At 40.6% G+C, this 14,634-nt stretch overlaps 1 protein-coding gene across 3 annotated transcripts in view; it reads right to left on the bottom strand.

The window, feature by feature from the left end:
• DOCK4 (dedicator of cytokinesis 4) overlaps window positions 1–14,634 on the bottom strand; it is a 475,181-nt gene that overhangs the window by 139,884 nt on the left and 320,663 nt on the right. For all 3 annotated transcript variants that reach the window (XM_025379882.1, XM_025379884.1, XM_025379883.1), the window contains exons 17-22: window positions 13,375–13,531; window positions 8,252–8,349; window positions 8,058–8,141; window positions 7,776–7,876; window positions 5,365–5,446; window positions 3,536–3,706 (exon numbers count right to left, since the gene is read on the bottom strand). In XM_025379882.1, coding sequence (XP_025235667.1) covers window positions 3,536–3,706; window positions 5,365–5,446; window positions 7,776–7,876; window positions 8,058–8,141; window positions 8,252–8,349; window positions 13,375–13,531 — 693 coding nt within the window. The remainder of the gene's footprint in view (window positions 1–3,535; window positions 3,707–5,364; window positions 5,447–7,775; window positions 7,877–8,057; window positions 8,142–8,251; window positions 8,350–13,374; window positions 13,532–14,634) is intronic.

Here is a 14,634-nt window from a genome sequence, read left to right on the forward strand (position 1 = left end):
GGAAGGCACGTGTTTCTAATATGCTAAGATTCAAGTGCTAGTTGGCGTACCAATAAGATCTGGCTCCATCAGAAAGTAGGTCGCGTCTACATGTGCTGATGATTCAAACACAGACTCAAACTCAAATTTAAGAATTTTAGTATTTATTTATTTATACAGCAGCAGCAAAAATATCTAGAAGAGCCAAGATCTGTTTTTGATGCCAGAGCCCTCAAAATACTTCAGGTGCTATAAGTCAACAGTGATGGTCCTTGGCTCTTAAAAATTATAGATTTACTTGAATATATTTAAAGTTAGTAACTTGGTATTCTCTGTTAGAGCCTGTATTTATATAACCTTCATGTCACCCTGCAGAGAGCTGAGTCATACCGATGAAGTTAAATAAAATGAGCCCAGCTTTCTGATGACTGAAAGTCAACTAAGTTGATTTTCCTCAGGTATCCCTTAATTTATCCATTATTTATTTATTTATACATCTCGACTTCAAAAAGGTATCTGAATGTGCCTACAGTGTAAGATACACATATAATAGGATGATTAAAAAGGATAAAGGAACAAGGATCTTGTGCCGTGCCAGGGCAAGCTGATTGTTTTTACTGCAAGTAAAAATAAAAGTACAATTCAATTTTGACCTTCCTGGTAGCCAGGACACACAGGGAAAGATAACTATTGGGAATCGTCTAGCAGAGTTTGGGCTCATATTCCTTCTGACATTCTTCTTATTTTAGGGATCTTGTGGTAGGGGGTGTATGTCCATGAAATGGAAAGCTAAGAATCACTGTTGCACTAGCTGGGTTAGTCCTTAGTCCTTCCAGGACAGGGCTAACAAGAACAGTGTCATTAGCAAGTTGCATTTGGGACAGGAGGGCTAAATGAACCTACCCAGTAGGACCAGGATGGATACATCTGTGGGGTAGCTTCCCATCAATCCAACCCAAAGGACTGTGGGGATGGCCTCTAGAAGACAGGGTTTGCCCTGAGTTGTAGCCTACATGGAAAAAATGCAAAATGGAGCAAGGAAACCAGGTTTCTGCCTCTAAGGCAGCCTAATAGTAAACCTTGGACCAATTCAGAGCCGAATTTTATTTGACTGTAAATGTGGCAGGCAGGATTCTAAGATGACTCCCATGACCCTGTCCCCTGGTGGTGTTTCTGTGATTACATAATGTCACATGGCAAAAGAGATTTTGCAGATGTAATCAAGATTACTCATCAGTTGACCTTCAAATATGGAGATTTGTCCAGGTGGGTCTCACCCAATGACATGAGTCCCTAAAACAGTTTTCTCTGGCTGGTAGCAGGAGAAGCAGTCAGAGAGATTCAAAGCATGAGGAGAATCTGACATACTGTTGCCGGATTTGAGGATGGAGCAGCCATGTGCCAAGGACTGCAAGTGGCCTCTGGCAGCTGACAGCACCTTCCCCCACTGGCTAACTGCCATCAAGGAAACGGGGACGTTAGTCTTCTGAAAACAAACATTTTCTGCCAACAGCATAAAAGATCATGAAAGTAAATTCATTTCCAGGCCTCTAGATAACACATGAAAGCCAACACTTTGATTTTGGCTTTAGGAGATCCTAAGGAAAGGACCCAACCAAGCCTGCCTGGAATTCTGACCGATAGAACCGTGGGCTAATAAATGAGTGCTGTTTAAAAAGCCATTAAGCTTATGGTCATTTGTTATACAGAAAACTAACACATCGGATCCACTGAATTAGTGGCACTGCCTCTGCAGAGAGTACATGGGATCAAAAGGGAACCTGGTATGGGCAGAGGTGTGTGGCATTTCTTGTCTTCCCCAAATACAAAGAGGCAAAGTTCTCATTGCTTAATAAAGAAAACTAACCATTTTATCATTTTATATGGATTTTTTCTGAGCATCAAACTAAACATAAATTACCACATCAAAATATACAGGTTAAGTGATACTTGCACAAAATAACAGAGAATGACTTCAGCAGAGTTTACAAAGATGTTCAGAAACTTTACGGGCACATTTACATATTATCTCTTGATTAAAAGCTGAGAGCAAAAAATATCAAATATGATTCTTTGAAGGTGCTAAAGTTGTTTCTAAAATTTGCTGTGGGATAGAGCTCAGAGAATCAAGAGCAGTGGGAGTCAGCGTGTTGAAGAGGTGAAAGCGAGCTGCTCCACTCTGCTGTACCCCCGTGGCCCAAGCCACCTTAGGGGGACCTCCAGGATCCAGTGGTACAACAAAGGTAAAAAAAAAAAAAAAGTCTCCTGAATCCCTAAGAAGAAACCATGCCTTACGGTTACTCTTAAGAGTAAGAAAATATTTTTCAGGTGTGAATGAGGCAAGTTTCATCTCTGTAACTGATAAAGGGTAAAAAAAAAAAAAATCTCAGGGTGAAAACTCAAATTCTGAATTACTTTTGTAGAGATAGTAAACTTCTAAGAACTCTGATCTAAAGGAATGCACGGTTAGCCTGTTGGATTATCCTGCTTAAATATCAAGTGCTGTCATCAGGGTTTAGCTAGTAGTGGGCAACTTGACACTGAGGTCTCTGGCAAGTTCCCATAGTGCAGTGATTGTGCTCTTGACTGCAAAGGCCAAAATGACACTTAAAAGAGCCTGAGTTGTATCCTTGCCCAGATGGAAGAAGAGTCCACCTCTATAAAGAAGAGAGGAACAAGAATAGACCTCTAAACATTCAGAAAAAATACAGCACATTATCAGAGGGCTGGTGCATTACTGGTGTTTTGCTTTCTGAACATCACATAGTACCAAATCATAACAACACTGTTAAGGATCTAATTTTGCCTCCCAATCTCCCTTTTTATGTCCCAGTTCTCAATGATTGTAAGTTTCTCTAACCTCTAGGGCATGGTAAGAGGCTGCTTCTCCTTCTGACAGGTTTTTAACCAAGTCATCAGAATTAAAAGTATACAAGAAGAATCGAGAAAGTATAGGGAAAATATTCAGAATTACCTCATGGAACATATTCAAGGCCATGCTATTTGGGAAGTAGATGGATCCCATTCTTAAAAAAAACATGTGGGGCCATTTCCGGTAATAGAGTTTGGCAGCAGCAGCTCTGCACTGGTCTTATAAGATCACTCCCAGGATGATTAGGGTCAAGTTCAATAAAACAAAACAACATGCAGCTTAGCTGAATCCAATATAATGATTCTCAAGTTGACAGATTAAAATGCAGTGAGAGGCTTGGGGAAAAGAACTGCAAGAGATTGGCTCTAGCGAAATTCCTTCCCCAGGGCTGGTGGTGACAGCATGTCCAATCATCAGTATGTGTTCTGGTAACTGGAAATGAAGCTGATGCAAACCAATAGCCTCTCCATGCAGAGAGAGAAGGGAAAGGCAGTCCACTTCTGCTCAGTTGGTACACAGAAGGTGGGGGAATTTTAAAAGTCTACTCATAAAGTTGGTTAAGCTACAAATATAAACTGGAGCTATTGACTTCGATGGAGAAAACATTTGATTACACTGCTGTGTAAAAATAAATAAACTGCACTTATCGCTTTCTTCTACTCAGCATAGATGAAAAGAAATTACCTGTGACTGAGATAATGCTCCAGACCCTTTGCTCTCTTGTGAAAGAAAGAAACGGACTGACATGAGAAGCTCCTGAATGCAGCAGCGGAATTCCTCTTCATTTTGCCCACCAGTGGCAAGGGAAAACAGCCTTCGAGATTGAACTATATACTTAAAAATGTATTCTTGTGCCTTAAAAATACAATTTTTAAAAGTTAGCTTCAATGGAGACAAAGAGTATTTATTTAACAATGACATGGCATAAAAACTATGGTATGGCATTAAACTTTCAAATTATTCATGTAAACACCAAGGCCTTGTGAGGCTTTTTTGAATAGTATTTACTTTTATGAGGAACAGCCACTTTTCTCTGACGCTTAGTGAGAGAAACGTATAGAAAATTTAAAAACACTTTAGCTGGGCGTGGTGGCTCATGCCTGTAATCCCAGCACTTTGGGATGCCGAGGCGGGCGGATCACCTGAGGTCAGGAGTTCGAGACCAGCCTGACCAACACGGAGAAACTCCGTCTCTACCAAAAATACAAAACTGGCCAGGCATGGTGGTGCATGCCTGTAATCCCAGCTACTTGGGAGGCTGAGGCAGGAGAATTGCTTGAACTTGGGAGGCAGAGGTTGCGGTGAGCTGAGAATGCACCATTGCACTCCAGCCTGGGCAACAAGAGCGAAACTCCGTCTAAAAAAATAAAAAACAACAAACACTTTATCATTCTGGAGTATGATGAACACTAAGTGTTTTTGACCCTCAGATGTTTTTTAAATTTAGTCAACAAAAAGATAACTGTTTTTGAAAAAATAATTTTGTTTTGACAAGTAGTATTCTTGCCACTTAGCATTTTACCTTCAATCAGCCCAAAATTACAAATGTATAATTCACAAAATGCTTGTTTTATAAAATGTATACATTGTCTACTTAAATCTACTGACACCGGATAGGATGGTCCTCAACAACAGGAATCAGAAGACTACCAGGGCTGTTACTGGACAGTTCCTTTAAGAATTTGCACTCTTTTTCAACATGTTTGCAAGTAAGGGATTAGTACCTCCACAGACAAGGGAGCATATAGCACCCAGAGACCATAAGACCCAGTAAAGCCTCAGGTTTCCTCATTATAATCCCTGCTAAGCCACCCTATTTGCTCTTAAAATTTAACATAAATGGTTCTCCGATGGTCTCTGTCAGGTTGGTGGAAGCAAGAGCCAGGAACTTCTTTTTTTTTTTGAGACGGAGTCTGGCTCTGTCACCCAGCCTGTAGTGCAGCCACCGGATCTCAGCTCACTGCAAGCTCTGCCTCCCGGGTTTACGCCATTCTCCTGCCTCAGCCTCCCGAGCAGCTGGGACTACAGGCGCCCGCCACCTCGCCCGGCTAGTTTTTTGTATTTTTTAGTAGAGACGGGGTTTCACCGTGTTAGCCAGGATGGTCTCGATCTCCTGACCTCGTGATCTGCCCATCTCGGCCTCCCAAAGTGCTGGGATTACAGGCTTGAGCCACCGCGCCCAGCAAGAGCCAGGAACTTCTAAGCTTAACTGCCCCTATATAGTCTTCTCTCATAAACCCTCCCTCTCCTGCTCATCTTAGACTTCAAGTGCTCTACAGCCCAGAGGAACAAAGATTCAACCCCGAACAGTTTCCAGTAGACTAGCCTGGCAAAGCCCCCTTCAAATTTCATCAGCTCTGAAGCAGCCACAAACTGATTAAGATCCTTGAATTGGAATGTCAGTAATATATCATCACCCATTACTGTCTGTGTAGAGGAACCAATTAGTTTAAGCATCAGCATGCAACAGCTTTGTTAGACTCTGCTCTCTGTTATCAACAGCATGTTATCACCTTCAGCACCTCCTGGATATGCTCTTGCCGCTCGGCTTCTGTGATCCGGTCCACATACCATTTGAGCACTTTGATGAGATCTCTAAAATACAGGGGAAAATGTGCAGAATGTAGAATTGGTCTAATTCTCAATTAAATGCCAACAAATCCAACGCTTAACTGTATCATGAGGAGGCTTCTTTTCCCAACAGTTCTCACATTTTCCTGTCAATCTGCTGTACAATAATTTTACTAAATCTGCAGATCAACACTGCCACCCCTTTTCAAAGCTTAAGAGAGAAACAACACTCAATCTGGACATATTCCATAGTCCTGCGTTTCTGGTAATGCCTCCAAATGGGTGAACACGAATATTGGAGAAAAGGACTCTGGCCACCCAAGTGACTGGCAGTATGACTGCCATGGTCAATACTGTAAAACTGCTCACTGGGATTTCTTTTCCAGTGACCATGTAAACAGCTGGATGCAATATCATTAGGCTGCAGGCAAAACGGGGTGGGGAAGAGGGATGGAGACAATGCTTCCCCACTGCTACGCACACCTCATGGATTTATCAAGGCAGTTTTCTGACCCATGAGAAGAACATGGCTTATGTCAATATGTGCCTTAGGAGAATTTCTAGAAAGGCCCAGGTATTTTTTTTTTTCCTCGTTTTGAAAAAATGTACAAACAACAGCATACAACTCTCAAGATTATAGTCTTACCACCTTGAACTTTGGTCAGTTCTTGGTTTCTTTTTTTTTCTTTTTTTGAGACAGAGTCTTGCTCTGTCACCCAGGCCGGTACGCAGTGGCTTGGCCCACTGCAACCTCTGCCTCCCTCATGGGTTCAAGCAATTCTTCTGCCTCAGCCTCCAAGCAGCTAGGATTCAAGTATGCACCACCATGCCCAGCTCATTTTTGTATTTTTAGTAGAGGCCAGGTTTCACCATGTTGGCCAGGCTGGTCTTGAACCCCTGACCTCAAATGATCTGCCCACCTTGGCCTCCCAAAGTGCTGGGATTACAGGCAAGAACCACTGCGCCCAGCCAGTTCTTGGTTTCTAGGGAACAGTTTACCCAGCAATGTTTCTCTGGGCCAGGGGAGAATACTTGGATGTGCCAGCAGGTGGATGTTGGTGGAGTGCTATTTTTTAAGATAACATGCCAGTGAGTTTTTGATCACCCCCAGCCTGAAAGGATTCCACAAGCCTTACTTGTCTTTTTAAGATCCTGCTTTCCTGGCCAATCGGAAGTGTGAGAAATTATACTCTTGTTTTCTAGCTTCCAAAGAGAATTTAACTTGGAAGCAGTGACCTCCTCACACTAGGGCCCAAATTGTTAGGCTGAGTGGGCCGATGTTTCAAAACTATTTGCGAGGTTGCATTTCGCTCTCAGCAAAAAATCACACTGATGAATGGTCTAGTCTAACAAAATTACCTTCATTCATTTCAATGTTGGAGATGTTGATCTTAACATGTCATGGCTGGGAATATCCAAGTAAACAGGATCAAATGCTTATCTGATAACCTACTAACCTTTATATATTACATAGATGGGGGAAGGATATCAACCTGATTTCATGCTTTTTAAATGCATCTCAGGGAACAGTCAGGCATGTGCATGCCCATAGGTGCTTAAGGTATAAGGTAGAAATATGGGAGAACAGCAAGCACCATATTGGACTCGGAGACAGACAATGGGGTACACTCCCGGGCTATCTAAGCAGAGCCAGACTGGGAAGGTGTTACTTGTCAAACTAAAAGAGAGAAGCTGTGGCCTCTGGCAATTATCAACTACCTTGCGAAGAGGCAGGCACTAGCTAAAGCATGACATTATTCATAACTTTTCAGCATCACCTGAGCCGGTAGAAAAGGAGGAGCAGTTAAAATAGCAGCCCCTGTCAAAGAGTAGATCCCAATGACTAAATTGCCTGAGGCCAGGGACCAGGTCTTCACATCATCAGCATAAAGTACAGCGCCTGGCAAGCAGCTGGCAGTCAGTAAATCCTAACAGATAAATGAATGAATGACTTTCAGCAGGTGTGAAGGCAAACGTTGTTTTCCATCCATATTTCTTTCTTATGAACATTTATAATCATCAGGGAGTACAGTGATGAAGTGGGACTCTTAACAGCCAAAGTGCCAGACATTTTAGACCAAAGAATATCCAGTGAAACAGAGACAAGAAGGAAAGACTTTATATTATAGGGCTCAGGAATAGAATTCAGGAGGTTTTCTTTTCCTTTTTAATCAAAATAAGTTCTAGCCATTGAAAAAGGGTGTGTTAGCAGGAAGAGACTATCTCAAGAGACACTTCAGTAGTGCTCCATTTCTTCCTACACTCCCTTTTAAATTTTCCTATATTGCCTCTTCTGCTGAGAAAAGCTTGAAAGGAACCACTTCTAAACTAATTACAAGATACAGGGCCTTACCTGTATGCAAGTGCCCCAGCAAAATGACTCTCAATATAAGTGTCCATTACAGGTTTAAAATGATGAAATTTGCTATCTTGCAGCAAATTTATTATGTGAACCTAAAAAAAGAAAATTGAGCTTTATAAAACCAAATGCAAATCAAGGTTTTTCTTTTTTTTTTTTTGCTTCTTTTTAAAATGAACTCTTACATTATTAAGTGCATGTTTCTGAACCAGCCTCAAGAAAGTCAAGATTGAGAGACAAAACAGTTAAAATATAATTAAGGGAATTTGAACTTACCAAAGAATCAAACACTTTAGACCCATATTTTTGGGAATTTTCATCTAAAATTCCAAATAAGGTATCCAGTGTATCCTGCAGAAACTGTTAGATAAAGAAGTAGTAAACGAGTAAATAAGATACTGTCTTTTTCCTCCAAATGTTCTTTATTCTATGAATCTCTGCAAGGAAAATAGTAATGAAATACTATATACCTTTACTATCTCTGAGCCATCGATTTCTTTTAATTTAGAGAGACAGCCAGTGATCTTGTCTGGGTGGGTTCTCCATTTCAAAAGATCAAGCATATCACCTTTCAAAACAGAAAAGGAGGATTAATTGCCTTAATGGGGAACAGGTCCTCACATGAAAGCGTTCTGCTGGTAAAAGTAAAATTCTTAACACATGTGGCTCCCTTCTCCTAGCCACTCAAGTTGCGGGCGCCCACAAACTATGACTAGCCCTCTCCAGGATGGCATTTATTACACTGTATTCTGTTTCCTCCCCACTGCTCTTGACTTACAAACTCCTACTCTTCTTTTAGTCCTCAGGTTGGATGTTGCTTCATTTTGGAAGCCTTTCCTGAAATCTCGAGCTAACTATCCCTTCTCCATGCTTCCACATCACAGTAGCACTTACCTTACCATTACAGTTGTTAGTGTATTCGTCTATGCCTCACCTAGACTGTAAACTCCAAGAGAAAAAAGCCATGCCAACCTGGCCCCTGCTGTATTCCCAGCACCAAGAACAGAGCAGGCAGGTGACAAATATTTGTTGATTAATTTTTCTGCCTCCTCCTGGAAAGATGAGAGTTTCTTGAGGGCTGGGAACCTGCTTTATTCCTGTTTGGGTGCCCAGCACATAGCACTCTGCCTAGCAACCAACTCCACCCAGCAACAAAGGTCTTCCTGGCAACGTGACCAAAATCTTGCAGACTAAAAGAATGATAACAGGTCCAGTGATTTCTCAGATCATCCAGGGAGCTCTCAACCTGAGAAGAGCAGCTGCTGGACCCCATGGGCCATCTTCCATCCCAGAGTCCAGGTAAGCACACGGCCCAGCCCTTTAATCCTTTCCTAAACAGACATGCGGGCCTTAGTTCAGCAGGTCCTGAGAACCTCTTCACCTGGGGAGGGAATAAATTTATCTTTCTTGGGCAGAAGTTAGAAAGGCTCTGGGAGATGGCGTTCATGTGTTATTAGTCTACAAAGCATGCAGGGAGATGTGGCATCTGGAGGCCAACAAATGCAGTGAGAACTGAAGGTTCATGTGTGCCAAGCATGCACAGGGCAGGGGGACCTGGTAGAGCTGGACTCAGGGCTCGGTGGAGTTGCCAGACTAGACTGGCCGAGAGAGAAGCCAGGACAGAATTTCCAGGCAGAGAAGCAGGAAATTCACTTCAAATCACTTGTTTTAGCAGAAACCCAAAAGGGACTTTCTAAGAAACAGAAAGATGAATGAGGGAACAAAAACTCCAAACCCCCCAAAACCAAGGAAGTAGGTAAGATGAGAAAGAAAAAGAGAATATAGAGAACAGAAGTGAGAAAAAGCATTAAGAATCTCGAGGAGAAAGAGAAGCAAGCTCCACCAAAGCCAGATTCAAGAGAAAAACCTCACAAAGGATTTACTATTAATAGTAAGGAATTCAGTACCAAACAGGAATGTTTATCTGCAACAAACCCGGGTAAGAGGAGGAGGAGGAGTTAGAATGAGAAAAATAAAGGGATTTTAAAAATACCAACTTTGAAAAAGAGATTTATGAGGTTTTCATAACCAAAAACCCTGAAAATGTTGACTATTCAGATGTAATTCAGACACCCTGGGGTATGATTGAAACCTTTTTAAAACTGATTGGTTATATTTGGCATATCAGATATTTCCACAGAGTGAGACCCAGGGTGACAAAGGCAAAGCTCTATTGTTCTCCCCAGTTTGCTGCTTCCCTCCCACCTACTTCCTACTTCCTGCATCTCACTTCAGGAGGCCTCCCCTCCCTGGCATCTTCTCTTTCATAATCCCCCGTGCACTTCCCCTGCCATTCACTCCTCACTTCCCACTCCACCCCCATCCCAGCTCTCACTCCTCCTTTGTGTTCTCTTTCCCTTCCTTTAAAGTGAGGCAGTTGGAGGGGCCATGAGGACCCTGCTTAATGTGAGGAGTGTGGGGAGGAAGGAGGTGGCTATGCTGGCTACAAAGTGGCAGCAGTGGAGAATGAGGACTAGTGCCCATTTAAGTAGGGCTGGAAAATAGATTACAGGGGTCCAGAAAATGAGTCAGGATGAGCCTGCCCATCTTCTCTGCAAGACGGCTGATGAATCTCTACACTGCTCATGATGGAGCACGTGGAAAAGCCCATTCATTAACCACCGAATGCTGATAAAGCCTGGTATAACAAATCTTAACTTGGTGTCCTATATAAATATAGTAGCAATGTATGTTGAAATTGAGAGGTGTTTTAAAAGTGGTCAAAATTTTGATGTTACATTTTGCTTTTTTTCTCAGACTATGATTACATCTGCATGTAATTAATCATGTATGCAAAATACTTAGAGTTCAGGCAAAATTGCTGTATCCTAGGTTTTTACTTTTGCCATCTGAGGATGTTAGCTGCAAATTAGGAGCTACAACCTATCACAGAAAATACCAATTTCTACATTCCATTCAACAGGCATTTATTAGGTGTATATTATGTACCTAACCTATCAAGAGCTATAAAAATAGGAGGATGCCATGACCCCTAATCCTCTGAACCACAAAATCTCTATCTGTTCTGGCAGTCACAGATGCCCAGCATAGTGCTTTGGCCTTGGTACACTGTCCATGTTGGACGACACAAAGCGTGTGCAGACAGACACACTTTGGGAATTCTGAAATGCAAATCTGCTCTAGGAAACTGCTCCTAGAGACCATATCACTTAGTAAATGCTGAATTGTAGTAGAAATAAGATTTGTATATTTTCCAAGTCAAGAAAAATGAATACATAGCAATTTAATTCCAATTTGGAACTAAATTACTTCGACACAGAGATGTGTGTTTAGCATGTAAATTTCAGAAAGACCAACTAACTTCCTTCCTCCTTCCCAACTCTTGAAACATGCCATTCATTTCCTGGCTCCTTTTGAGCTGTTTCTCATTGACAAGGTTAATCAAAGCCAAACTAATAATGAATGAAACACTTATCCATCTCCAAAAATGAGCCAACCATTGCATGGAATTCCGATCCCACTTTCCATATAGTGAGATGTTTAATATAATTATTTCATAAGTTGTTTTTTACTCATATTTACCTGAAAATGTTCTCTACTTTTAAAAAGTAGCAACTTCTAATTTTCAGGATTTGTTTCTCTCTGCCTTATTTTCATAATTGTGTCTAACATCCTAAACGCTACAACTAGCACAAATTCAGTATGTAGGACCAAATATTTTGATGGAAGAGAATCTATTGTTAGGTTTACCTGTGTGGTAGGCAGAATAATGGCCTCAAAAGAACCTGTTCCAAGACTTAGGAGGGACTATGTTTCCCTCACACAGCAAAAGAAGACTGTACAGATGTGATTAAAGATCTTAAAATATTGGATTATCCAGCTCAAGATAATCATTAGAATCCTTAAAAGATGTAAGATGGTCAGAGTCAGAGAGATGTGACGATGCTATGCTTCTGGCTTTGCAGCTAGAGGAAGGGGCTGTAGGCCAAGGAATGCAGGTGGCCTCTAAAGCTAGGAAGGGTAAGAAAATGGATTCTCTCCATTCCAGAGGGAATGCAGCCCTGCTGACACTTTGATTTTAGCCCGGTGGAACTGATTTTGGATATTTGACCTCCAGAACTGCAATAATAATAAATCTTTATTGTTTTAAGGCAGTAAGTTTGTGGTAGCTGTTACAGCTGCAATAGATAAGTAATACAACCCAAAATATTCTATTGGGGAAATTCAGTTAAACATGAATGCAAACTCTACTACCCACACACAACTAATCCACATAGAATAAATAAATATTTCTGTTTAAGGATCTCAATAAAAGGTTGATTTTATTATCTTCATAATTTCTATGGGGGTAAACTGGCCTCATAAAAAAAATACCTGAGGTTTCGTAAATGCTTTATAATCATTTATTGAGTTATACCAATGGAAGTTTTATTTAAATAAAATCATTAACTACTGAATGCTGATAAAGCCTGGTATAACAAATCTTAACTTGGTGTCCTATACAAATATAGTAGCAATGCATGTTGAAATTGAGAGGTGTTTCAAAAGTGGTCAAAATTTTGATGTTACATTTTGCTTTTTCCTGAGACTATGATCTAAAAGAAGAAATGTTTCCTTCTACAAATGCTGTTCTCTGACACAGAAGAAGGAACTAAGAAAGAACTAATAACAGCACACATGTTTAGGCACAGGTTTTTATGAGACATAATACCTCATTATAAAGTGATTCTTCTCAACATAATGAATATAACTTATTTAATGTAGCATTCAGGGTGCTAGCCAGAAGTCTTATATGGCAATCATAAAAAACTCAAAAATGTTTAATTTACTTCCTTCATTAAAGAACATGTTTTCATAGCTATTTACCAAGGAGAAGAGCTTGCTTTATTAATCATAACTTGCTAAACAATCACTGACATAAAAAGTAATGCTAGAACTGAAAAGCAATATGCATCTAATTAAACAAAAAACAGCCTTTATTCTAAAGCCTGCAATTAGCACTGTTTATGGAGCTATAAAACACGAGATTAAGGTGTTGGTATTTTCGTCTTTTTTTTTTTTTTTTTTTTTTTGAGACGGAGTCTCGCGCTGTGTCACCCAGGCTGGAGTGCAGTGGCGCAATCTCGGCTCACTGCAAGCTCCGCCTCCCAGGTTCAGGCCATTCTCCTGCCTCAGCCTCCGACTAGCTGGGACTACAGGCGCCCGCCACCACGCCCGGCTAGTTTTTTGTATTTTTAGTAGAGACGGGGTTTCACCATGTTAGCCAGGATGGTCTCGATCTCCTGACCTCGTGATCCGCCCGCCTCGGCCTCCCAAAGTGCTGGGATTACAGGCTTGAGCCACCGCGCCCGGCCTTTTTTTTTTTTTTAAAGCAGCTGGGTGTTGAGGGTTTATTTGAAAAGTTGTGTACTTGTTTTTCAATACTGGGATAATTTTGAAGTCCTTCTTAAATGACATGCATTCAACAGATCACTGGGTCACATTTGTTTCCATTTTATTCGAAATCACAAACAGAAGGATCCATAATTTTTCTAAAGTTCTTAACTATAACTTTGGTGTTTACTGAATATGCTTACCAAAATTTACATGATTACTAGGTACTAGTGCTTTCAAATAAAATATTATACATTACCATTTTGTGTGAGTTTTGTGGAACAGAGAAAGGATGTAATACAAAAAGACTCCTTTGTGGCCTTCATGGCTTGATTATTATTCCCAAGGAAAATGCCCTTGGAAAAGGGAAGTTTGAGGTAGCGGGTAGTATCCTGAAGGTTTGTGTTTTCTTCACACTGTTAAAAATATTAAAAAAACATAAGGGAAGAGGAAGAGATCTTATAAGAATTATTAAGCATAATTTATATTACTAGTGTTTATAAATTGGGAAACATTCCAAACAGCATTACAAGTAGAATTTGGTTTTTAAATAAAATGCAAAAAAACTGTCTAAAAGAATTAAGCATGGATTTTTGGACTAAGATTAATTTGAGTTTGCATCCCAGCTCTGTAACTTCCCATGTGAGTGACCATATCAAATCAAATTATTTAACCACACACTGTTTCCGTTATCTTCTCTAAAATCTCATTGTGTTGTCATAAGAATTAGGTTATATAAAGCCTTTAACACACTCCTGATACATTGAAAATGATCAATAAATCATATTTGCAGTGACCATAGCATTTTTTCAAAAACGCTTAAATTCTTCCAACATCTCATCTGAGGCAGCTGTTAAAACAATTCCTTACTTTGAAAACTGGCAATTAAAATAAAGGATATTTCAGTTATTATAATTTGAGAGTCCTACTATGTGAAGGAAATCTCTACTTTCATAGTAAATGCCAGCTAACACATGTAAAAGCAATTACAGATTTAGAAAATATAATTTCATATACCTACTGTAATTATTTTAGTCAAGGATTATTGCTTAGTGCTAAAACTGAGGAAAGAGAGAGACCCTCTCATACTGTTTTATATTGTTTTACACTCAGTACCTGTTTTAAGAAAAAACAAGGAAGTAAAACCAAAGACAGGCAGCCCGGCGCCAGGCCCAAAACCAGGCCTGGGCCTGCCGGGCCTAAACCCAGTGGTTAAAAATCAACTCATAACTTAGAAACCGATGTTATTCATAGATTCCAGATATTATATAGAAGAACACTGTGAAACTCCCTGCCCTGTTCTGTTTCTCTCTGACCACCAGTGCATGCAGCCCCTGTCATGTACCCTCTGCTTGCTCAAATCAATCATGATGCTTTCACGTGAAATCTTAAGTGTTACGAGCCCTTAAAAGGGACAGAAATTGTGCACTCGGGGAGCTCAGATTTTAAGGCAGTAGCTTGCCGATGCTCCCAGCTGAATAAAGCCTTTCCTTCTACAACTTGGTGTCTAAGAGGTTTT

This window comes from Theropithecus gelada, chromosome 3, assembly GCF_003255815.1.
Source record: "Theropithecus gelada isolate Dixy chromosome 3, Tgel_1.0, whole genome shotgun sequence".
In the NCBI taxonomy this organism is placed as follows: Eukaryota; Metazoa; Chordata; class Mammalia; order Primates; family Cercopithecidae; genus Theropithecus; species Theropithecus gelada.